Genomic DNA, 27721 nt, shown 5'->3' with positions numbered 1-27721 from the left:
ATTGTTTTTTCACTCAGCCAGCATAGAGTTTGAGCTGCATTGGTACGAAGATGTATAATTAGCGCCGGTGGACAGCACTGTGCACCGGGAGCGTTGGACATTGGTTTCAGCGTCGGCATCGGTGGCTGGTTACGGCGACAGCAGCGGCGTGATGTACATGTGTGAAGACTGCTTACTCTCCACACCCGACCTTCTTAGTCAAAAAGTTGAGGTCATCTCTCCAGTTCTCTCCGCTATTACTTTCTCATGTCTTTTACAGAATTGCACTCTCAACTTTCTTCCATTTGTTCATTGGACTCTGCACAATTACTGGAAACAGTGTTCGTATGTTGTAAGACTTGGTTGCTATGGCGGTACCTAATATCTTCTTTTAGTTTCTGTCTTTAAATTTCAGATTTCTTTGGGTCCTGTCTCGTAGGTTGCCACGTTCTCACATTATTCGGAGGACGGGAGAGACAGTGTGGTACTGGGGTGCAAGACTCGCACGTCTCTTGCAGTTGACTTACATATTGTGTGCAGCCGATCTTCTTCTCGGGTCAGCCGGCTGTGTCAATCTTCACAAACTCTTCTTCTCCAAAGCCTGCCGCTTGTTAAGGGAATTTCAAAATAGACCTTTTTTTCCACTCTTGAAATGATTCTGTACTATCAGGATACTTTAGTTCAACTTTGTTATATTTTCATCTCCACAATAAAACAACTTCACAAGATTCACACAAGCATTCAACTCTCGTGAGTCAACTCCATCTGGGACCTTTAGATACCAACAGATACAATTATAATGTGTTTGGTTTAATAACCACTATAAAATCAGTTCTTGCTTCTTGCAAGTCCAACATCCGAAAGTCAAATGTAAGTGTCTGTAGTTCAAAACATAATTCATTTTTTCACAACAATACAGTCATTACACTGTCAAGGAATAGAGTGTGCTTGCTCTTGTACTGGACATGCAGCTTCTCAGGCATGCGCTACAAACACTTGTGTGTGCAGATCGACCGTCACTATTGCCATATTCTCCTGATACATGTCCATCCTGCACACTTAGAAACTGGCGGCAAGGTAAGACACATCTCCACTCTGCAAGGTAAGACACATCTCCACTCTCTCACCCTCATACTTAAAATATCGGGTGTTCGAGACGGTGTAAAGCCAAGTTTCTCTAGAATTTACACCGAAATTCTTGAGGCACTACAAAGTGATAGGGAGAGAGTGGCCAGAAATTGTTGGGTGGAGGGTGTGGGGACAGTAGCTTACCATAGGTTGAGACTGGGATGATTTCGGAAGTGGAGAATGTGTTGTAAGGATATATTTCATGTGCTCAGTTCAGAAAAGCTGATGGTGGAGGGAAGCATCTATATGGCCCATGTTGTGAAGCAGTCCTTGAAATCAGGCATCTGATGTTCAGCTGTATGTTGTGCAACAGGGGGTTCCACTTTGCTGCTGTCCACAGTTTGGCAGCAGCCATTCATCCTGGTGGATAGCTGATTGGTATATACCAATATAAAAAGCTGAGGAGTGCTTGCAGCAAAGCTAGTACACAACATGGATGCTTTCACAGGTGGCCTGGTCTCTGAGAGTGTAGGATAAGCCTTTGATAGGACTAGAATAGGAAGTACTGAATGGATGGGTTGGGTGGGTCTGCACCATAGTAGTATGTTGTTCATTTTCAATACATTGACAAACACCTGAAACATATTGTAAATTAATAACTTACTGTCTCAGGTCAGTACCATATGTCTTAACACAAGAAGTTGACATGTAACAGTAATTTTTCAGAAAGAAAATAAACCAACAAGTCCACTGAAGATAGTGCATAACGTTGTGAAACGTGTTTGGGTGAGATGAAAATATAAACCAGTGTCTTGCATAAGGTGAAATTCTTCTTCAGTCTTTTCGTCAAAAGCGTGACCATAAGAAGACCTGCAACATCCAAAAGATGACTAAAAACCATAAAGAACTGTGCAGTTCTTTTTTGTATTTTTCATGATAAATAACTCCATTTTGTTTGTTCTTGACAAATCCTTTATTTGGATAAAATCGTACACATGACCCAGGTTACAGCGTATAAGTTCCATCTTCAGACATTCCAAAAAAACAAGGAAAACTAAGAGGATTCTTCAAAAAATTAAGTAACATTGAAATGACCCATATAGATGTGAAAATTGGGGTCATACCTTGATTGTGTACCGTACTAGAAAGTGGTGCCAGTTATTTAAAAAAATCCAGAAAATTGATCGGGTTGCATTTGAGATCCTGTGTGGGTGATGTATGAAAAGGTTCTCTGATTCAATCACTACACACTGGTAAATGGGGCCTAACTGAAAAATCTTGAATGTATCAGCAAATAAGGAGATATCGCCAGCCTAATGTAACCTATGAACCAACTGTGAATGACTAAATGTGTGATGTGGATGTAAGAAATGAAGGCATAACAACCATAAGATGCCAATTTATGAACCTCAAAATTAGCTTACCATACAAGTGCCCAGTCCGCTGCATGTTGTGGATGCTCAGCAAGACCAGTCAACAGACTGCTGCATAAACTGCAGTGAGACACCTGTGTACACATACATCAAAACTAAGCTGCCACCAGAACTAATACTGAGGGCGGGAGGGACCACCAAAGAAATCATAGCTAGTAACATGGTTGCACCCCTATGTTTTCTCTCAAATTCCACCAGCTGTGAACAAAAACCACCTTACTTATGCATGGCATTATCTAAGATATGCCCGGTAACAACAAAAATGAGACATGCAGTGCATAATGCAATTGTCAAGAAGTGAAATTAATAAAACTATAGTACAAAATATAAAATTAATAAAATCATTCTTTGAATGTCCGCAAGGTGCTTAGTTATTTTAAAAGGTAAGAATTCGAGACAGCAAGCAAACTCAGCGATCAATAATGTTGTTGCATCTCACTGTGCAGTCCTCGTGTAAAAGCCAAAGTTCTGTATGTAGCCATTCTATCTTGTGAACCTTGACTGGTGTCACTTTTGCTGGTATATATGAGCTTATCATTTATTTTTGCACATACTGTAATGTCACCCTGGCCATCAGTTACTATGTACAGCTACTAATATTTGATACTAGTGGCTGCTAAGAGTTTGAATAAAAGTAATGAGACATGATGGCAAAAGGCTTCTGGTCAAGGAAGTCGCTCTCTGCCTCAGATCCTGGTGATGGCTCTCAGATTGTTGATGGAGTGGCAGACAGTGCCTGCCCAACATTCTTCTATAGAAACTGCTCTAGGGCAAGGTTGCAGAAGAGGATAGAAAGTACTGAATTAAAGCCAGAATCAGTGTATCCATAAAAAATGCAGTGGTCTAAAATAATCTCGTGATTAACTCCTATTTGCAGTATAACCCAAAGTTTATCTGATTTCATGCTTTTGTTTGGGTCTGTACAGGGTGGGTTTTCAGAAGTAGGATGAACGAAGATAACAATCTGAAAATGTGAACATATAATGTTAGAAATTATAGATGTCATGGAGAAACTGGTATGATAGTGAAACATTTACTAAGACTTCAGAGAAGAGTTAATTTGTTATTGGAAACAGTAGAAGTGGGGGAGAAAGTGGGAGTGTTGTAGTAGCAAATGGATTACAATTTTGTAACAGAAAGTGTGCTACTGAAAGTAACCATGACTTAAGAGTGGCCAAATGCAATTAAAATATTCATTGTCTGGCCAAATAGGGTCTTTCTTTCTGATCATCTCCAGACACAAAAGTCATGCTCCTCTCCTCATTTAATTGTTTACTGTAGAGGAAGTAACCATCACACCAGCTTCCAGTTCATTGGAAGTTGTAGACTGAAAAAGATTATTATTGTATCTGATTTATTAAGTCACACTCATATTCCAGCAACATGGAGTGGCAATAATTTTCATCTGAAAAACATAATGCAAAAGGTGATTGAGCTACAATGATGTGGAATTGTGTGAACTTTCTCAAGATAACACAGAATCTACATCTATACCATCTTCAAGCCACCGTATTGCTTGTGGTGTAGGGTGTTTCTGGTCCCGCTATCATTTCTTCCTTTCTCTGCTCTGATATTGAGTTGCACGAACAAGTTAGTGTCTTTGACATCTATCATGTTGAGATTACAGGAAAAGTTTCCATGTTGCTGTGCATCCTGATGATATACGTTAAGCATTGTCATACTGCATATTCAGTCTATAGATGACATATTTTGCGGAGAGCTTATAGTTTGTGAGTGTGACCAGGTTCATTGAAATAAGAGATAAGTATATGTCTATTGCAAGGAGATACATGTACTCATTTTTTTGGATCAAATCCATTTTCTGTTGTTTAGGGTCATAAATGTAGGCACATATGGAATTTCACATTGCATACATTGTTTCTAGTATATTTTGCATAGAATATATTAGTCTGATAGGACTTCCTGCTTAATCGCTTAAGAACGATGCAGAAGCTTCCCAGTTGTTTATTTGTAATCTATAAAGATGCTGTCATGCCTAAACAGCACTGATCTTACCTGTTTGTGGAAAAAATATACTGCAATTTTTCCTTATCTTTCATTTAATCATTCATTCACACGTGGTGCCCATCATGAAGGAGAGCACTCAACTTTCAAAAAGTTTATTAAAAACAAATTGTGACTAGTGCTATTCAACCAACATTGTTAAACATGGTAATCACTTCTAGATTCCTATTTTTTATTTTATTTTTGCACGTTGGGAGAAGAACAGGCACTTTGGAGAGAAACCACTGCTGCTCCTGTTATGCTACTCTGCTGCTGTTGTCAGAGATCATTGTAGTTCTCTATATATTGGAAAACTTAAAAACCTGTTTAAAGTGAACTTTAGTGTTAGTCAGAGTTCAAATATTCGCTATTTCCTACACTTCCACCATCCTCTCAGTCTTCTGGCTTGTTTTTGTGGTTTAGCTTAACTTCTTCCCTGTGCCAACATCTTTGTCTCAGAATAATGTTCACACCCAATGTCCTCAAATAGTTGTTGGATGTATTCTAATCTTTGTTTTCTCCTGTAGTTTTTACACTCTGTTCCCTAATTCTTAACACTTTTCCTATCATCCTGTTCTGTCCACCAGATCCTTTTCCACACTGATTCTACATAGAATCTCTTCATTCCATACCTTACCAGTTCACTTAATTTTCAGCATACTCTAACATCTAACCCAAAATGCTTTGACTCTTTTCTGTTCCACTTTTCCCCCAGTCCACAATTCACTTCTGCATTGTGCTTTGCTCCAGATGTATTTTCTCAATAATTTCTTCCTCAAATTAAGACCTATATTTGATACTAGTAGACTTCTTTTTAGTGAAGAATGAGTTCTTTGCCTTTCCTAGTCTGTTTACTATTTCCTCCATGTTATGTTATATTTTGCTTCCAAAGTAATAGAAATCCATCATTTAATCTATTATGTCGCTCTCAATTCTGATGTCAAGTTTATCGTTATTGTTATTTCCACAACTCTTCATTACTTTCTTCTTTCTTTTATTTACTCTGTCTATAATCTGCGCTCTGTAGACTTTTTGTTCCATTCAACAGGTTCCATAATTATTTCACATTTTCACTGAGAATAGCTGTGCCATTAGCAAATATTATCATTGATATCCTTTCACATTGAATTTTAGTCCTACTCTTGAACTTTTCTTTTATTTCTGCCATAGCTTCTTTGATCTACAGTTTGAACAGTAACAGAGAAAGACTGCACCTCTGCCTTACACCTCTTTTTTTTTACTGAGCCCTTGTCTCTATGGTCTTCTGTTCTTATTGCCTCCTCTTTTTTCTTATATATATTGTATGTAATCAATTTTTATCTAAAAATTATCTTCATTTTTCTGAAAATTTCAAACATCTAACTCCATTGCTTCTTATAGGTCAATAAATCTTAAGTAGGTATCTTGATATTTCAAAAGTCTTGCCCCTATGATCAAATCTAGCATCAGAACTCCCTCCCTGGTGTGTTTACCTTATCCTTGTCAGCAACTTTGATGCATCAGCTGTTAAGCTGATATGTCTCCAGCCTCATAGATTCTATATGCTAACTACAACAGTCATTTGTTTGCCACATCTCTCAATGATTTTAGATATTGTAAAGGAAAGTCATCTATGCCTTTTCCTTTATAAAATTGCAGACCTTTAAAAGAGCTTTCAGACTGTGGCTAATAGTAAATCCTCTACATCTTCCAAATCAACATCTATTTCTGCTTCTATCTTGTAAGTAGACTGTTCCTCCCGTTCATAAATTCTCCAATGTATTTTTTCCATTCTGCTGTCTTCTCTGTGTTCAGCAGTGGAATTTCTTTTGCACCCTTAATGTTGACAGATTTTCTTGCAGTTTCACAGAAAGTTGCTTTGACTGATCTATGTACTGGGTCTGCACTTCCAGTGACCTTTTTTCATTGTCTTCACATTTTTGCTCCAGCCACTTCGCTTTTCCTGTTAATTTCATTCCTAAGTGTCTTATATTGCACTATTCCTTTTTACCCTGAACATTTTTGTATTTCCTATTTCTACCAATAAAGTGAAGTGTTTCTTCCATTATCATATGTTTCGTTGCAGTTATCTACATCTACATGATTACTCTGCAATTCACATTTAAGTGCTTGGCAGAGGGTTCTTCCTCTCTACCATTCCACTCCCGAACAGTGTGCGGGTAAAACGAACACCTAAACCTTTCTGTTCGAGCTCTGATTTCTCTTATTTTATTTTGATGATCATTCCTGCATATGAAGGTTGGCTCAACCAAAATATTTTCGCATTTGGAAGAGAAAGTTGGTGGCTGAAATTTCGTAAATTGATCGCTCGGCGACGAAAAACATTTTTGTTTTAATGACTTCCATCCTAACTCGTGTATCATATCTGCCACACGCTCTCCCTTATTACGTGATAATACAAAACAAACTGCCCTTTTTTGCTGTATTTCGATGTCCTCCGTCAATCCCACCTGGTAAGGATCACACACTGCGCAGCAATATTCTAACAGAGTACGAACAAGTGTAGTGTATCTTGTACCCATATTTGACTGTTGAGTGTTTGAGGGTGTCCATTTTAATGATACCCATTCCACTTCACCAGGGCCACTTGCTGTATTCATTACTGTAGTTTATACAGCTTCAGAGAACTTTAAACGTATCTCATATTCCTTAGTACTTATTGTCCCACTGACTTATGCATTGCTTCTTCTTACCAGTTCTCTTACTACTCAGCGTACTCTTTATTATTACAAAAGTGTGATCTGTGTCTGTATCAGCTTCTCAGTATACCTTACTAGCTAATATCATATACCTTATTCCTTATACTTGAATATCTTATTTTTGAATCTCTTTCTCACTATGATACAATCCTGTTGATATATTCCCATGTCTCCAGGCCTTTTCCAAGGATACCTCCTTTTCTTGTGTACATTAAAGAGTGTATTTGCTATTGTTAATTTAAAAACAAGAAACCAGTTTCACTGTGAACAATCTTTTCAGTTCTCTCTGGAGAGTTGGACTACGATGTTGCACAGACAGATGAAGAGGTGAATGGACCGAAGAACAAAAAATATGTTCATCATCCCAACAAAGATGTTAATACAGCTCTCAACATACTGATGGTAATTGCAGCTTCAGTTGTTGTAGGACTTGCTGTAGGACATTACCTTGGTAAGATACCATACATTATAATCAGCTGTACGTGTTGTCCTCTTTGTGTCTTTTTTTCTGCCATCATGGTTATAAAGTTATGGCAGTTAATAACATCTTTTATGACTGTAATAAAAGTATTATTAAGACCAAATGTGATTTGCTTTATTTTATAGCATTTTCAGTGGTCACTTAACTTCTCTCTCTCTCTCTCTCTCTCTCTCTCTCTCTCTCTCTCTCTCTCTCTCTCCTTTTTTTTGCTAGAATCTCAAACAGTTCTGAAGCCTTAACTTACTATTATTGTTATGTGTAGTTTTTTTGTTACACAATTCCTAACATTCTTCTGCACATATACGGTCGATTTTTGCACACAGCACTTTCACTGATGACAAATAAATTAATATTTTTATGTTGTGCAAGTCCATTGCCATCAGCTTAAATAGCACTTTGTTACTAGTGTTTGTATTTTCATTTATTATGTGTTTTGGAAGTTCTCTTATGTGGCTCAAAAATGTTTCTTGCTACTGAATCTGACTATTTTCATGTCTGTTTTTGTTGTGGTAGGGCAGTGGGTGTTTTGTTGGAAGTGTTCTGCAAATGTTGAATGTTGTAACCTGCTGGTTACTACACATTCTGCTAACAGCAGATGTAAGTGGGGCCACTGCGGCAAGGTTAGTGCGCACTGAAATTAAAATTGTGTGCCCGCAACTAGCTGAGATGGTCACGAGGAGCAGCCTGGTCACCAATTGCCATTATCAGATGCTTTGTGCATGTGCAGCACTACACTATTGACACATGACATGGATAGTGTCTTTCTAAAGGCATGAACCTGCCTCCATGCCATCGGTTGGTAAATGGGTTTGAGACATGTATACTACTTCTGTTGTACTCTTCTTGATGCCATTCCATGACCCAATAAATTGTATCTCTTTTACAGCCATGTATTTCCTTGTGTTCCTAATCAGAACACAAATGGCAACATCGAGGGTCAAATTTTTGTGAGTTTCGGATTCAGCTCTTCCATGAAGGCTTTATCCCCGTAACTTCTGCAACAGCAGCAGGTGCATATGGCTATATTGGAATGTTTGTTTGCCACGTTTACCCAGGCTCGGGCACCTACCGCCATTCGTCCCCTGTGATGAATCCCCGAAGGGCTGGGACATGTATGAGAAGAGACATTGTCAACATTTCATGGCATTCCAAGTGGTCAACACAGAGGTCGATAAGGCTCTTTTTTTAATGGTGCATACCTTGTGTGCCAGTTAGCTTATCTGCAGAAACCAGCATCACTTTCTTTTGACGATATGCATAGTTTGCTGTCTTCCTTTCACCAGAAGTGTATGCAAGTGGTTGCAGCATGTGTTGAATTCTACCAGTGTCACAAACAGCCACAGCAATCATATTGAGCTTGGACGGCCAAGTTTCACAGCCTCACTCATTAAGCGTTGGTTCGTCCCGGATATCTTATGCCGACAACATTGTCAGAGACAGTCATTTGTTTGGTCCCAAATAAGGAGTTCAATCAATGTGCCATTCAGCTTGAAGATGCTACATTAGAAGAGGTTTTGATGGCACTGTTGACTGTGTGCAGCCCTGGTGCATGGAGCCTGGCTCACTGGGGGAAGAGGAGGAAGCCACAATACAAAGAAGCCAACTGGGCTGATGAAGTAAAACATGTTATAAGCAGCAGGGAAAATGAACAACACTTCCTTCATGCTCCTTTTCTTTTGCACAGTGCCAGCAGGCGGCCTGCCCCAAGCAGTGGACTTCTTAAATGTAAAAGAAAGGGCACATGGCAGGGGTATTTCGATCTCTATCACAACCTTCCACCCCAGGAGTCATTACAGGAATCAGTGAACATTGATATTCATGCTGTTTCATCATCGTTTATTATTGTCTGCAAGCCAGAACAAACTGTTCATTGAAGTGCGGGTGATAGGTAAACCATTAATCCTACAAGTTGACATGGTGGCCACTGTGTTGCCACTCGGCACATAGATGTAAGACAGGCTTGGGTTCCCACTGTTGGCACACATTGAATGTTGATTGGTAAGCTATAGCAAACAGCAGATTGCTGTTCCTGGCGAATTTACAGCCAAAACAGCTTACAAGTCAGTTCCATTACGTACTTGTTGGTTAACAATGCAAATACTGAAAATTTTAAATGCCTTTGCTACTTTTGTTTTTCTATTGCATATGCAGCATACCTGGTGTCAGGCCAATTAATGTGTAACAAATTGGATATTTTGTGTTCTGAGCTTTTGGTTTTCTTTGCCCCAGGGTTAGGTTTTGCAAACAATTTCACGGGACCCCTCAGCCTCAAACCCTCTGCCTGCCCTCCCTTTTTTGGATGTAGCTGGTGCCAGTAGCTTCATGTGACCAGGTTAAGATGGAGCTGGATTGCTTAACATAATTGGGAATGATTAGACCAATTTCCTCAAGTGAGAGGGTTATGCTCTTAGTGATTATATAGAAGTGGGCGGGGGGTCAGTTCCTTTCGAAAATCAGCTTGAGTGAAGCCTACCTTCAGATTCTGTTGGATGAATCATCAAAACAGTCGCTTGTTGTTAATATGCCTTTTGGCCACTGTGAGTACCAACAGCTTATGTTTGGAGTTGCTAGTGCACCTGCCATCTTTCAACATCTTTTAGAACATTTTATGACTGTTGTCCATCATCGCATTAACTCTCTTGATGATATTGTCATGACAGGTGCTATCATGGAGGGTCACCTATGTAACCTCCATTCTTTGTTCCTATTTTGCAGACCACATGCCTTAAATGTAACCTAGCTAAATCCAACTTCTCCAAACCTTCCATTGTTTATTTGGGCCATGTAATTCCCCAGCAGGACATGTGTCACTTGGAAGAATATGTTGCTGCCATTATGGCTATGAGAACTTCAGGCACTCCTTGGCAAAGTGGGGTACTGTCACAAGCTCATTCAGAGAGTGGGTACTATCACCCAGCCCTTGCATCTGTTGCTTTGTGAAAGTGCTCCATTTGTTTGGTCTGCAGTCTGTTAGCATGCTTTTGTGCTGCTTAGTCTTCACTAAGTGCCGTGTTTGGTCATATTTCAACCCGGGAAGCATCCAGTCCTGGCGATAGATGGGTTCCAGTATGTCCTTGTACATCACCATTCAGATGGGTCCGAACAGCCCATTGCCTTTATGTCAGAAACATTCATCTCAGCTCAGCAACATTATCCTTTGATGGAGAAAGATACTTTTACTATTGTCTGGGCCTTAAAAAATTCATACGTGCGAAATTTCATTTAATTTCTAACCCCAAGCCCTTACTTTCACTGTTTAGGCCATCAGTGCCTTACCGGACAAAGCCACTCATCATCTACAGCGGTGGGCTCTGTTCTTGTCCTGGTACAATTATGAGATCCATTGTCATCCCATGTCTCAATTATGGGAATGGTGGTTCTTTTTCTCAGCTCATGACTCCATGTTCAAGCAGGTGGAACTACTTTGTTTCCAACTGGATATGGAGGCAGTGCTCACAGTGGATGGCTTTCTCTTTACAAGTTCTGGTATTGCCTCTGCTTTGGCAGTGGATCCAGTGCTCCAGCATGTTGTATGCACGATACAAGATGGATGGCCCAATTTCTGCTGGGCTGGGCAGATCTGCTTCAGAATTTTTATATGAACAGCCATTGCCTCTCCTTCTTGAATGTATTATTCACCTGTCGATGGAAGGGTTTACTCCCCATGTTGTGGTTCATGTAGCTCAGAGATAGGAGGCTCTTCACTTATTACATCAGGATGACTTGGAAATCTTTCACACAAAATTGTTGCCACACTGTGATGTGTCATGAAGCAGGAGGAGGAATGCCTTGTTGTGACCTGCCCAAGTGTTCGGGTCGGGAAGCAGTGCTACACACTATTTTTTCACCATGGCTGACCCCAATGCAGCCGCTCAAATATCTCCACTCATATGATTCTTTCTATTTATTATATTTTCAGCCACTTTAATTCTATTTAGTTAAATAAACTCTTTTCTTCCTTTAAACCTAATCTTATTAAAAAAGCAGAAAAAAGAACAATTGAGATAAAAAAATCTAATCTGAAATTGATAACAAATTTATTCTCAACATTTGACCCATCTACTAACATCTTTAGCTTATTGTTAAATTGAACCTGAACATTTGTAGGACTATTATTAATCCCATCAATATTTTGACTTACACCATCACGAATTAATATTATCTGAAATAAACTAAACTTAACCTTACATAATGGATTTAAAACATTATTAAGACCAAAATCATTTAATGGAACAACATTCATCTTTTTTTCAATTTTCATTATAATATTATTCAATAATTTCATAGGATTATTCCCTTGTATTTTTTACTAGAACAAGACATTTAGCATTAAGATTCGCAATTGCTTTACCTATATGATTAAGATTTGTACTATTTGGATGAATCAGTCACACTAATCATATATTTACACACCTTGTTCCTCAAGGAACCCCCTTGCACAGCCTTGCATAGTACTAATTGACACAATTTGAAATGTTATCCGACCAGGTACACTAGCACTACGACTACCAGCAAATATAATTGCTGGACACCTATTATTAACCTTATTAAGAAATACAGGGCCATCTATATCAATAAATTTATTTCATTCCTAATTATTGGACAAATACTTCTATTTATTCTAGAATCAGCAGTAGCTTTAATTCATGTTTTCTAAATTTTAAGAACTTTATAATCTAGAGAAGTTACTTAACTTATGTTAACAACTCCCTCAAACCACCCATGCCACTTAGTAGATTACAGACCTTGACCATTAACAGGAGCAATTGGAGCAATAGCTCTATATCAGGATTAGGAAAATAATTCCACCTATTCAATATTAACCAATTCATAATTGGATTTGGAATTACATTATTAACTATAAATTAAGGATTACATACAGAATTTGTATTCATTAGATTACGATGAAGAATAATTTTATTTATTGCATCAGAAGTTTTATTCTTTGTATCATTCTTCTGAACTTTCTTTAGCAGAAGACTGGCATCAGCATTCGATGATTTCAGCCGTAAATAGAAATATTAAAAAAGGTAGGAAGATTTTTCTGTTTAGCAAAAGTGACAAAAAGCAGATTTCAGAGTACTTGGTGGCTCAACACAAAAGTTTTGTCTCAAGTACAGACAGTGTTGAGGATCAGTGGACAAAGTTCAAAACCATGGTACAATATGCGTTAGATGAGTATGTGCCAAGCAGGATCGTAAGAGATGGGAAAGAGCCACCGTGGTACAACAACCGAGTTAAAAAACTGCTGCGGAAGCAAAGGGAACTTCACAGCAAACATAAACATAGCCAAAGCCTTGCAGACAAACAAAAATTACGCGAAGCGAAATGCAGTGTGAGGAGGGCTATGCGAGAGGCTTTCAATGAATTCGAAAGTAAAGTTCTATGTACTGACTTGGCAGAAAATTCTAAGAAATTTTGGTCCTATGTCAAAGCGGTAGGTGGATCAAAACAAAATGTCCAGACACTCTGTGACCAAAATGGTACTGAAACAGAGGATGACAGACTAAAGGCCGAATTACTAAATGTCTTCTTCCAAAGCTGTTTCACAGAGGAAGACTGCACTGTAGTTCCTTCTCTAGATTGTCGCACAGTTGACAAAATGGTAGATATCGAAATAGACGACAGAGGGATAGAGAAACAATTAAAATCGCTCAAAAGAGGAAAGGCCGCTGGTCCTGATGGAATACCAGTTCGATTTTACACAGAGTACGCGAAGGAACTTGCCCCCCTTCTTGCAGCGGTGTACCGTAGGTCTCTAGAAGAGCGAAGCGTTTCAAAGGATTGGAAAAGGGCACAGGTCATCCCCGTTTTCAAGAAGGGACGTCAAACAGATGTGCAGAACTATAGACCTATATCTCTAACGTCGATCAGTTGTAGAATTTTGGAACACGTATTATGTTCGAGTATAATGTCTTTTCTGGAGACTAGAAATCTACTCTGTAGGAATCAGCATGGGTTTCGAAAAAGACGGTCGTGTGAAACCCAGCTCTCGCTATTCGCCCACGACACTCAGAGGGCCTTAGACATGGGTTCACAGGTAGATGCCGTGTTTCTTGACTTCCGCAAGGCGTTTGACACAGTTCCCCACAGTCGTTTAATGAACAAAGTAAGAGCATACGGACTATCAGATCAATTGTGTGATTGGATTGAGGAGTTCCTAGATAACAGAACGCAGCATGTCATTCTCAATGGAGAGAAGTCTTCCGAAGTAAGAGTGATTTCAGGTGTGCCGCAGGGGAGTGTCATAGGACCGTTGCTATTCACAATATACATAAATGACCTGGTGGATGACATCGGAAGTTCACTGAGGCTTTTTGCAGATGATGCTGTGGTGTATCGAGTGGTTGCAACAACGGAAAATTGTACTGAAATGCAGGAGGATCTGCAGCGAATTGACGCATGGTGCACGGAATGGCAATTGAATCTCAATGTAGACAAGTGTAATGTGATGCGAATACATAGAAAGATAGGTCCCTTATCATTTAGCTACAAAATAGCAGGTCAGCAACTGGAAGTAGTTAATTCCATAAATTATCTGGGAGTACTCATTAGGAGTGATTTAAAATGGAATGATCATATAAAGTTGATCGTCGGTAAAGCAGATGCCAGACTGAGATTCATTGGAAGAATCTTAAGGAAATGCAATCCGACAACAAAGGAAGTAGGTTACAGTACGCTTGTTCGCCCAATGCTTGAATACTGCTCAGCAGTGTGGGATCCGCACCAGGTAGGGTTGATAGAAGAGATAGAGAAGATCCAACGGAGAGCAGCGCGCTTCGTTACAGGATCATTTAGTAATTGCGAAAGCGTTACGGAGATGATAGATAAACTCCAGTGGAAGACTCTGCAGGAGAGACGCTCAGTAGCTCGGTACGGGCTTTTGTTAAAGTTTCGAGAACATACCTTCACCGAAGAGTCAAGCAGTATATTGCTCCCTCCTACGTATATCTCGCGAAGAGACCATGAGAATAAAATCAGAGAGATTAGAGCCCACACAGAAGCATACCGACAATCCTTCTTTCCACGTACAATACGAGACTGGAATAGAAGGGAGAACCGATAGAGGTACTCAGGGTACCCTCCGCCACACACCGTCAGGTGGCTTGCGGAGTATGGATGTAGATGTAGATGTAGCAGTTGAATGAGGAATACTATGACCCCAAATAGGAATTCAACCTTTTTATCCTATACAAATTCCATTACTTAATACAGCTGTTCTTTAAGCCTCAAGGGTAACCGCAACATGAGCACACCACAGTATTATAGAATCTAATCACTACGAGGTTTATTCTTCGCAGTACTATTAGGACCATATTTCATAACCCTTCTTGTCAAAAGAAAATCTTGAGTAAAAATTATTATCCCCAGATATTGAATAATAAAATAAATGAAAAGAATAAGAAGCAGAAGAATAAGTCCACATTGATTCTGCTGGTCCTCCTTTAGAAATTTTCGGGTTATTAGTAGTTGATGCTTTGTCTTGTTTTCCGTATGTCACTCTGCAGCAGCAGATGCGAAAGTCAAGGCCCTTTGGAAGATATCCTCCATAGAAGACATGCCTTGCACCTTGGTTTTGGACAGTGTTTCTCAGTTTGTGGTGCAGTCTTTTAAGGATTTTTGTACACTGTGGTATTTGCCATTTCCATGTGAAGACAAATGGTGAATTGGAATACCTTGTCCAAACGTTTGAAATCAAGTTGCACAATTATGTGGAAGATTTCCTGGCTGAGTAGGCTCTCACATTTTATTTTTTTATTATTATTTTTTTGTGCTCTTACAGAATGATAGCAATTGCGACCAAGAGTCCCACTGAGCTCCTACACCGCTGTCAGCTGGATTCCACCTGTCATCCACAGCCAGCAGAGTTGCCATATCTTTATGGTTTGCAATGAAGATAAAGTCAAAGCATGCCACTAGGATCAGCTGTGTTCTAGGATGAGCACAGGGTCCCCTCTTCAAGCTGTGGGCACAACACCTCATTCTTCATCACCCCCGGCTGTTCCAAGGGTTGAGCAGGCCAATAGTCAGGGTTTCATCAGCACTGATGGCAAGTTTGCTTTCTGCGGCAGGTGCTGACACCTCCCACTGCACTGAGTTGGCGCTGCCATCAGTGGTGGCAGAAGCCAGGCCTCTATCAATAGTGCCTCTCCTTTCCATTCCGCCATCATCGCTGTCCATTCCGCTGCCCCTTGTTGTGGGCTCCAAGATCTAAGCTTCCCCCCCTCCCCCCTCCACTGTTGCCAGTCCTGGGGTCTGCGGGTGGTGGCGTGCCTTTCCTCCACTCAATTTTGTCTGTATGCATTATTCTGCACAGATCAGGATGGCTACACCTGCTTCCCCACTGTCCCTTCCCCCTACACCCACCCACCCCCCCCCCCCCCCCCCACACACACACACACACACACACACACACACAAGGAAGGAGGAGTGTAGTAACCTGCTGTTTACTGCACCTAGCGCCCACAGTGAACAAAGGCAGGCTACTTTGGCAAAAGTACTGCACACCACCGTCAAACAGCGTGCCTGCAAATACCTGAGGCCACCATGAGGGGCACCTCGGTCAGTGACTGTCATCACCAGTTCCACTGTGCACGTGCAGCACTATACGAACGACACTTTGTATTTTTGTTGATGTCACTCTGAGACCCAATAAATTGTTTCTCTTTTACAGCTGTGTGTTTCTTTGTGTTCCTACATAGAAGATTAAATGGTTGGTGCCATATTTCCATGTTTTTCCATGTTCTTGCTTCAAATGTTCTATTGGCCTGCCCTAAATATACACTCCTGGAAATGGAAAAAAGAACACATTGACACCTGTGTGTCAGACCCACCGTACTTGCTCCGGACACTGCGAGAGGGTTGTACAAGCAATGATCACATGCACGGCACAGCGGACACACCAGGAACCGCGGTGTTGGCCGTCGAATGGCGCTAGCTGCGCAGCATTTGTGCACCGCCGCCGTCAGTGGCAGCCAGTTTGCCGTGGCATACGGAGCTCCATCGCAGTCTTTAAAACTGGTAGCATGCCGCGACAGTGTGGACGTGAACCGTATGTGCAGTTGACGGACTTAGAGCGGGGGCGTATAGTGGACATGCGGGAGGCCGGGTGGACGTACCGCCGAATTGCTCAACACGTGGGGCGTGAGGTCTCCACAGTACATCGATGGTGTCGCCAGTGGTCGGCGGAAGGTGCACGTGCCCGTCGACCTGGGACCGGACCGCAGCGACGCACGGATGCACGCCAAGACCGTAGGATCCTACGCAGTGCCGTAGGGGACCGCACCGCCACTTCCCAGCAAATTAGGGACACTGTTGCTCCTGGGGTATCGGCGAGGACCATTCGCAACCGTCTCCATGAAGCTGGGCTACGGTCCCGCACACCATTAGGCCGTCTTCCGCTCACGCCCCAACATCGTGCAGCCCGCCTCCAGTGGTGTCGCGACAGGCGTGAATGGAGGGACGAATGGAGACGTGTCGTCTTCAGCGATGAGAGACGCTTCTGCCTTGGTGCCAATGATGGTCGTATGTGTGTTTGGCGCTGTGCAGGTGAGCGCCACAATCAGGACTGCATACGACCGAGGCACATAGGGCCAACACCCAGCATTATGGTGTGGGCAGCGATCTCCTACACTGGCTGTACACCTCTGGTGATCGTCGAGGGGACACTGAATAGTGCACGGTACATCCAAACCGTCATCGAACCCATCGTTCTACCATTCCTAGACCGGCAAGGGAACTTGCTGTTCCAACAGGACAATGCACGTCCGCATGTATCCCATGCCACCCAACGTGCTCTAGAAGGTGTAAGTCAACTACGCTGGCCAACAAGATCTCCGGATCTGTCCCCCATTGAGCATGTTTGGGACTGGATTAAGCGTCGTCTCATGCGGTCTGCACGTCCAGCACGAACGCTGGTCCAACTGAAGCGCCAGGTGGAAATGGCATGGCAAGCCGTTCGACAGGACTACATTCAGCATCTCTACGATCGTCTCCATGGGAGAATAGCAGCCTGCATTGCTGCGAAAGTTGGATATACACTGTACTAGTGCCGATATTGTGCATGCTCTGTTGCCTGTGTCTATGTGCCTGTGGTTCTGTCAGTGTGATCATGTGATGTATCTGACCCCAGGAATGTGACAATAAAGTTTCCCCTTCCTGGGACAATGAATTCACGGTGTTCTTATTTCAATTTCCAGGAGTGTAGATCAACGCAACCACTGCACTGGAGTTGGTACGTGCCAAATTTTTTAATATCAGTGTTATCTCCCTTCTTTATGATCCTAGCAAACAAAATTGTAAGAAAAACCATATTCTTAAATTCACCACTGAACATACATCAAAATAAAGCAAAATACATTCAGTCTTAATATGACTTTATGACATTCAAAAAAGAAGGTATTAACCTATGTGACCAATATGATGTCGCCTGGCAAAGACAAATAATTTTGACTGTTTTAAATATCAGTCTCAACTTTCTTCTCTTTCATGCATGTAATATATCTTATGTATTTATCTTATACCAGTGGCTGCCCCTGCTAGCTGAGTGGTCAGCATGACGGAATGTCATACCTAACAACCCGGGTTCGATTCCCAGCTGGGTCAGAGACGTTCAGGGACTGGGTGTCGTGTTGTCCTTATCATCGTCATTTCGTTCCCATTGACATGCAAGTCACTGAAGTGGTGTCAACTCGAAAGACTTGCACCAGACGATCAGTCTACCAGACGGGAGGCCCTAGCCACATGGCATTTTCCATCCTGCACCAGTACCTTTCCCATTTTTTTCCCTACAATTGACAAATTCATTTAATAACCTATTCTTGTTTCTCAACTTTCTTTCTGAGTTGCATCTACCATATATTGTGTTACTGTTGAGATGCAAGTGAGTAATGTGAAATATGACACTGCCCACACACAAATATCACAGATGGCTCACTTTAACTTACCTGTCTCTTACCAGTGAAAGTTGACTGGTTTCTTGCTGCTTCAGAATGTTTAAGCTCATTGCCAGCCTCAGCTTTGTAACAGTATTGAATGCCATAACAGTAAGTAGCCACTGTGTACCTGGGTGGATTTGTGTGCAGTGTTGTTCATAGTGATTGATAATATTATTTACAAAAATAAGCAAAGTGTCTATACCTGGTCCTTCTAGCAACTTGCTATCAACTTTCATGCCACTCTGGGATGTATTCATCTATTACATTTTCGTTTTGTCTGAAAGCTAAAAGCTGGCTGCTCTGGGAGAGGGAGGTGGGGTTGACACAACAGCCAATGCACAATGAGCCGATCACATGCTTTCACACCAAGCATCCTCTGCTCTAGGGCCAAGTTTAAGTGTGCAATCTGTACAGCAGTTGTAGGTGTCAGGTATACAACTAATTTTGTGTTTGTTAAAATTGTTGTTGTTATGGCCTTTAGTCTGAAGACTGGTTCTTTTTAGCTGTCAGTGCTAGTCCATCCTGTACAAGGTTTTTCATCGCTGCATAATTATTGCAACCGTGCATACTGTATTTAAGCCTTGGTCTCTGTCTACAATATGTACCCCCCCCCCTCCCCCCCCCCCCCCCCTCCCCACACACACACTTCCTTTCATAGTCAAATAGACAATTCCTTGATGCCTGAGGATGTGTCCTATCAAGTGATACCATCTTTTAGTCAACTTGTGTTATGAATTTCTTTTTGTACCCAATTTGGATCAGTACCTTGTCATTTCTTAATCGATATCCGCATCAAATCTTGAACATTTGTCCATAGCACCATATTTCAAAAGATTGTGTTCTCTTCTTGCAGTTAGTTGGCATATAAACTTGTACTGTGGTGGGTATTAGCTTTGTGTCTGTCTTGACTGCAATAATGTGTTCACTGTGCTTACCCACATTTCTATTTTCTTATTCAAGATTGGGCCTACTATTGTATTACTTCTATTTGATTTTGTTTTGATTGCTCTGTATGTACCTGACAAGGAGCCCTGTTCTTCTTGCAACTCCAATTCACTAATTCTCATTATATCTAACTTCAACCTATCCACTTCCCTTTTTAAATTCTCTAACCTACTTACCCAATAAAGGTATCTAACATTTCAGACTTCAGCCTGTAGGAACCCTAATTTGTTTTTAAAATGACTGAATCGAAATTAAGAAAATAACTTGTTTTTTGCAGGTTAAATATCATAATGGGTGCTAAAACTTCATGATAGGATGTTTACACTGTGCTTGCCAGTTACTAAAATATGAAATTAATATAGAATTGTGTAAATAATTAACAACAGAGTTATGGTTGCCATCAGATAGAATCATGGGGAATGCCACACATATACTTCAGAGTCACACAATTCCTGCCAGTTTTGTAGGAATACAACATACATTTTTTTTTTTTTTGCAGACATGGCAAACAGTTAAAATTACAGCATTGGGAGGAAAGGGGGGGGGGGGGGGGGGGGAGTGTGAGGCAATGGAAGATGGGAGCAACAATTGCATGCATGAAAATGTTACTATTGTGATGTGTTGCCACACTATGACTGCCTTGAGTAAACTCATTGTGCTAACCTAAGTTTAAGAAATGGCTCCATAAATCCAAAGTACCTTGTTAAGCTTTATCACTCATAGTATTGTCAGGATGCATAGTACATCCCACTATGTCTTTGAACCAAAATACTATCATTGTTGTCCCAGGTTCCTGGAAGGAAAGTACCACATCTTTTTGTTGTTACTATTCACACAGTAGTGCTTCTCAGGATCTTTTCCTACATTTCATCTCTGTCTTGTTCTTTGATTGTATACCATCTTTTTCTGTATAATTTCATGTGTTCCATTTGTATTTTACCTTCAGATTTGAAATGAGACACCAGGATTCGTGATTGATTTGACTTCATTGAACACACACACACACACACACACACACACACACACACACGCACAGAGAGAGAGAGAGAGAGAGAGAGAGAGAGAGAGAGAGAGAGAGAGAGATTGTTCTTGATGTGTGAATAAAATAATTTTATTTAGAGTCCATTTCATTTAAATGATACTTGAATATCTGTTTCCACAATTCTATGTGTAGATGATGTCATAGCTTTGCATAACACAGATTAGATTGCTTCACTTTTGAGCCATAATTTTTCTCAACAACCTAATCCGCAAATCAGCCCTACACATGTATATGCATGCCTGACATTAATATCACTGCGGATGTACAACAAATTACAGTTTAGTTCACTTTTAATTGGTCTAGTTGTAAGTACTCTGACCAGAAACGTTGACATTATTTTATCTAATTGCTGCCATACATTTCCCACAAGTAATACAAAAATGACTAAGTTTTAGTTATTTGTCCTAATGTTTTGCTCTCTGCACTTGCGTTAAAAGTCTGCAGTCATGTACCAGTATCTTTTACTTTTTTTATTTTAGTAATTAGGTAATGATTTTTTCCCATTGAGGATGATTCATCGAATTGAGAAGCAAGTGATTTCATGTCAAATCAGATCAAGAGTAAATGTGTCACATCACTATTTCAAACGTTGCTGGAAGAAATATGTATTGAAGTTCCACGTGATACCTCTCCAAATCGACAATTTTTTTCTGATGATTTGTTAAAATGTTACAGACCTCTCTAAATGAGAGTATTTGTGGAAATGTCGTAACAAAAAGGAAAATTGAAAAATTGTAATAAAGAAACCATTCTTTAAAATAAACTGCAAAAATTTGTAACTTTTTTGTGAATTTCAAAATATGAATAGTCACAGGATGTTAACTATCATGAGAAAAATGATAAAGTGGAAGAACTGCAAACTGTCAGTTATGAAATTAAAGCATGAAATGCTTAAACTGTTAAATAGGTGTACATAAAGATGAAAGAATCTGAAATTTTTTTGTTATTTAGAATTTATTTTCTCCTATTTAGAATTTATTTTCTCCAAAAACCCCATCGTAAATTTTCTAAAAAATTCATGGTATGTTAGTTGGTCATTGTACTGAGGGAATGCACAATAAGAGTGGGCAATCCTTGTTTGTACAAAATGTGAGAAGTTTTTTAGGTAGACCTAGCTTTACTCTCAAGTTCAAAAAATCATTTACACTTGAATATTTAAATTGATTGCTGAGTTTACATAAATGTGATGCAAAACTAATATTTCTGAGTCAAAATAATTACTGTATAACATTATAAATGAGTGGGAAAACAATTCATAATTTTGTATGAGAGCATTTTATAACAAAAATGTGATACGGAATATTTATACCCATTTTTGTTTCTATGATATTATTTACAAATTATTGTTATCTTCTGTCATGATTTTACTACTTCATGATTTTCCATACTTTGCCTACAATGTAACAATCAACACTGCATTTTTGAAAAGAGTTCATTTGTTTTTTTCATATGGTTCTCATTGAACCTTTGTTGCCAAGCTGAATTTGCATGTGGACAGGAATGATCCAACAACAGCAGTCCTTGGGAAATGGGAACTACACATTGATATTTTTATGATGGCCATTTGAAAACATTAGCAGGATCATGAGGTGTCACAAAGGAGATGGTTATATCTTGCAGCTCATGAGAGACACTTATTATCTGTCCCACCCACCACAAATTGTCATACACACAAGAAGTGAAGTAGCTTATTACAAAGTCTTCTAATGTATATTGTGATCTCTGCATTTCACATACAATAACAGGCTGCATTTCGTGGAGAAATGTTCTTGCAAAGTTTGTGCCACTCTGCTATGCAACCCAGTAGTGACTTAATTGAATTCATACCACAGCCTTCGTAAGAGACCGCTCTTCTCTCTCTCTCTCTCTCTCTCTCTCTCTCTCTCTCTCTCTCTCTATTTATTTATTTATTTGAACAGAATTCGCTTAATGTACTTTATTTAAAAGAGTTACATCTTTGTTACTAATTCCAGTAGCATCTCTTATAGCATTAACAGCTTTGTGCTGCAGATTAAGTCTTGTTGCAAGATTGCAAGATGTTTACAGAGACCTCCTACCTCATCACCTGCACTTGTTCCATGACCTGTTGCCGAAAATATTCATCTCTTTTGCCTTAATTCGTGTACTACACTGTTGACCAAGCTTATAAAGCTGAAAACAGTTTTTAAAATGAGATGCTGTACCATCAGTCACAAGCACATGTTTAGGTAATGAATGGCCTCGAGATGCTATGTCATTAGTTATGATGCTGACAGTATAGCATGCCTGTGCACTGTCATAAATGAGATTATCACTGACAATAGCAGAACAATGTGATTTCTCAAGGAAGTGAGCAACACATGTGAATATTGAATACTGGAACCTGTGACGTGTGCTAGTGGGGACTTTGAATTTTACTCTGCAAAGCAACAGACCAGTTCTCAGCAAAGAGGAAATGAGGAACTAATGTGTCAGTATTCTGGGATGTGGCTGATTTTGCTTCTGCTGTGGCCTGTCTCTGAATCCCCTGGATGTGATGGTGAGCTATTCCTTTCATGACCCATTGACTAACCTCTGTAACAAACTTCTCTGGCTCTGCTGTCTTCTTCACCATCTCTTCCCCTCCCATAATGCATAGGTTACATCATTGTCAATATCCTAAAGGTGTAATGCTTCAACAGTCATCATTTCAGCACCAGGACACACTGCACACTTCTGCAGCCAGCCTTTATCTTGTGACTCATGATATATACACAAACGCATCAGGTCCATTTCTCTGTACTTCTTTCCTGTGACACTGCTTATGGCAAAACAAACAAGTTGGAAGTTAGTGCAGTAAATACATGTGCATGCTTCCTTCACTGGCTGGCATTTTACCCATTTTGGTTGTGCCCACAATAGGAATATGGGCATGCCCAAATACCTTTTTCGTTCTTTATTTTATGAGCTTTTGAAATCAAATAATGTGAGGTGGTGGGCATGTATTTCTGTATCTGCTGGTTAAGGTAGCTACCTGGTGTCAGTGTCAGTAACTGTACCTTCTCAGTATAGGTGGCTGCTGGTATATCAATATTTAGGTTTTGAAACCACACATCACATTTCGTGTACATAATATCACTATCTTCAGGTTCTGCACCAGGTGCATCTGCGGTATGCATTTCACAAAGTTTTGAAGGTGTTGCTTGTGTAAAAATTATTTCAATTTCGTCCACTTTTCTTTTTACATACTGTTACCTTCTTGTGCTTCTTAGCTTCTGTCGACATTTAAGGGGGGACATAGTAGAGACTATAGCAGAAGTGCTAACATTCAACACATCAACAACTTCACACCCAGGAATATAAATATCTGCACTGTCTTCTTCAGTTTCACATTTGGGTGATGGTGATCATTCAGATGGGGTGCCACTAAATTTCTTCTTGTAGTGATTGTAACAATTCCTGCACAATGGGTCTGATGCTAATACCATTACTTGCGGACTAATATATTTCTGCAATACCTCTGACAGATTTCCAACAACTGTGAAGTGTTTTCACTTTTCTTAAGCACCTTCTTTTGTCTGTTTTTCATAGTACACACACTTCACTCTTTCACTGCTGTATTTCCTGACTGATATTGTATCTAACAGAAAGTTCAAACCAAACACAAAACTTGATGCAGAATGGTTTATGTGCAAGTTCTCACTCATTTGTGATTAACAGAAGAATGCTGGAAACATGCGTATTTTACTCTAGAAATTCAGTGACGTGAAGTATGCAGAATGTTGAAAAATTTTTTACACAGAAAAATATTTCCCACATTTTTAGTAATAAATATTTACATAATACAGGTATTTGGTGTAGAGAAGATACTATTTATAATTACTTCAGTAGTGTCTGGTAATATGACAAGATAGCATTCTGTGGCTTTCCAAATTAGAAAAAACAATGAAAAAATTAACTTAAATTTCATATTTTCATCTTAAATTTGTAAGTTAAAGGAATCCCGTAAGAGTGCAGGTGTCAAATAAATTTCAACACACTATGAGGGAGCTTTAATGAAAAACATGTGCCAGGTCTCCAGTACTTTTGGTTTACTAGGTATATTTTTTTTAAATTCTGAACTGTTTTAAGAGTTCTTTACAAAATATGCATTTTTCAAAGGACTGTACCATTTACAAAAATTAAGATAAATGAAAATACTTTATTTCTTAACACTTATGATATAGAGGTCTAATATATATTTTTTCCAGAAAAAGTCATGACCACGGGTTGACATCACTTGTATGATTTGACATGAAACCACCCATGTGCTAATTGTTACTGCCTTTGGTGCAATTTGATGCAGTTATATTCTGTGCCTTTGAAGATCTATTTATTTCAATTATTAGTATTTTGTTTTAGGTTACTCAGAGGAGGTGAACGACATGGGCACAAGAGTGAAGAAATTGGAAGCTGAGAACTTCAAACTAAAGAATCACATTTGCCTGACACTAAAAAACTATGACAATCATATAATGCATATTACAGGTAATGATTATACAGAACTGAAACATTTTAATGAAAATTATGGTGTGTTCCTCACAGTTTTGCTAAATCTTACCTGTCCACATACTGAAGCTAAGGTGTCAGGCTTTGAAACATCTTTAAATGACTTACGGCAGGATATTCTGAATGGTCACATTTCTGATGATGAGCTTCATGACAGAATTGGTAATCTATTACGGAATCGCTCCAAGGGAGATGAAGTTATTGACTACATGAACTCTCCAGAGAAAGCACTTCACAGTGAGGGAGGAACTATTACTACACAAGGAAAGGGACAGACTGCCACAGCCTCGCAAATGACAGAAACTGTCACAGTCAAAGGATGTTCTTCACAAATTAATGCGTACACTGAAAGTGTAACAGTAAAAACACAAGAGGAAAGAATTTCTAAGAAGAAAATACACGAACACATGTCAAGGACAAGTATTCCAGAAAGTACACAAGTGAGGGTGGGAGGCGAAGCAGAAACAAGAAAAAGTGCATTGTCAGAGGAACTGATCGGTTCACTAGCTAAGTCACCATCTAAAATTTCTATATCTACATCTACACACAGTTCTGAAAGATGCAAAGCTGCCACTGATTCCAAGGACTCACCTGTTAGTACAGAAAATACAAACAAAAGTATGTTAAAACATATTGTGAAAGATGTTGTCCAGGAAATCACTGAATCTGTACTTTCATTGCATCATGATGACATAAGGAATATAAGAAACGAAGCAAAGAGATTGATGCAAAGCTTTCCAATTTTTAAGTCAGCACTATTACTAAACATGGAAGCTACCACAAAACTTAAATCACATCTGCAGTATATTAAAGACATGCTTTATTCAGTCCTGGAAAACAGTCCTCTTATGACCGACAAAAGAAAAATTGATGAAATTTTTAGCAGTGTTAACTTCCATGCACTGCACTTAGAAAAAGCTATGGATTCCCTGCAGGTAATTGAAGTTACCTTAAATCCAAAAGGAAGTGCTGTGTTAAATGCTGAGAGAAGTAATGTTTGCACTGTTTCTGATTTCATTGATGAGGTTTTTATTAATTATCACCACAATATACACCCCATGGAGCACTATAGAAAACATCCTAACAGCCCTCATGAGGAAAACAATATGTATACTGCAACTGAAACACCATCACATAAAAAAGTCATAGATGATCCTACTGTGGAAGTTTTATCACAGAAAAGTGCTATAGAAAGACATGGAAAGATTTCTAATTTCAAAAAATTGCCAAAGATAGAAACTGATGATAAATTTGTTACTCAGCACCGCCTCCATTCAAAACTACGTAAATATGAAAAAAGACTGACACGTGAAATCAAAAAAGAGAAAAATAAGAAAAAACAAGATCATGATAAGAAAAAGTACAAAAAATCTAAGCAACAGTCTGCTGAAACCAGAAGAAACAATGGAAAGGATGAATGGAAACATAAGGATTTTAAAAAAATGAAGGAAAAGTATCATGACCAAGGAAGAAATTTAAAGAAGCAATATCATTACAAAGAAGAAAAACATTTTAAAAGCAAACTGTATGACACAAGAAAGAAAAATACTCATAATATATACAAATGGAATAAAGATGAAGACTACAGGCATAGCAACATGTCTGGGGATTGGGTGATTGACATGAGTAGAGCACGAGCAGAATCTAGGGAGAATGAACACAAAAGTGATTGGCTCTTTGAAAGAGCATATGCAAGGAAAGCTAAAAGAAATGGGAAGTGGGATATGAACAACTGGAATAACTGGTATTTTCAAAGAGCTGAAGGTAGAAAGTCATGCCGTCAGAAATCTGGCAGTGAATACAGCAAAATTACAGATCCTCCACCAAATGAGTCTGAAAAAGAATACCATGACAATAATAGCAAACAGTATCAAAAACAAAGGAAGTATTTTAAACCAAAGAGATGGATATCTAAAGCCTATATGACTGTTTCCAAATTCAGATTTTGAATATTTTTTGTAGCAGTAACACACTGTTAACATATATATTGACATGTTAATGATGGTTAACATAGTCTGATTTTTATATTGTCTTACATGACATGAATGGCTGTGTTAGTATGTAAACAGGCACCATGAAACCTTTATGATTGTTTTCACATACCTGATTGTAACATGTTTATACTTCTGTGATAATGCACAAACAGTATTGCTTCAAATACATTTTACTTTTTTGCTTTGTATTACTTCACTAATATAATTTCTGTTATTGATATGTAAATATTGTACATGTTAAAAATAAATCTTTGATTAAATGCCCTGTGTAGAACACTTAATCAGATCCAGAATCTTAATTGTCATTGACATTTCCTGTCTCATCTATAAAAGATCAACTTTAGTTCATATCTTTTCAGAAAGAGATTTTCACTCTGTAGTGGAGTGTGCGCTGGTATGAAACTTCCTGGCAAATCAAAACTGTGTGCTGGAGTGAGACTCAAACTCTGCATCTTTGCCTTTCATGGGCAAGTGCTGTACCAGCTGAGCTACCCAAGCACAACTCAAGACCCGTCCTCATAGTGGAAGTAATGCTGTAAAGATTAGTCACAAATCATGCTTTGGTAGCTCAGTTGGTAGAGCACATTCTCCCGAGTTCGCATCTCTGTCCAACATACAGCTCTGATCTGCCAG

General features: G+C 39.4%; 1 protein-coding gene across 1 annotated transcript in view; it reads left to right on the top strand.

Annotated features, from left to right (window-relative positions):
• Positions 1 to 27349, top strand: part of LOC126305259 (uncharacterized) — a 39204-nt gene extending 11855 nt beyond the window's left edge. Inside the window, exons 2-3 of the mRNA XM_049992029.1 lie at positions 7464 to 7634; positions 24948 to 27349. Of these exons, the coding sequence (XP_049847986.1) occupies positions 7464 to 7634; positions 24948 to 27043 (2267 nt within the window). The 3' untranslated portion in view covers positions 27044 to 27349. The remainder of the gene's footprint in view (positions 1 to 7463; positions 7635 to 24947) is intronic.
• Positions 27350 to 27721: the final 372 nt, after the last annotated feature.

The sequence above is a fragment of the Schistocerca gregaria genome, unplaced genomic scaffold (assembly GCF_023897955.1).
Source record: "Schistocerca gregaria isolate iqSchGreg1 unplaced genomic scaffold, iqSchGreg1.2 ptg000304l, whole genome shotgun sequence".
In the NCBI taxonomy this organism is placed as follows: domain Eukaryota; kingdom Metazoa; phylum Arthropoda; class Insecta; order Orthoptera; family Acrididae; genus Schistocerca; species Schistocerca gregaria.
Note: the sequence above shows the minus strand (reverse complement) of the source record. Positions and strands in the feature narration are given on the sequence as shown.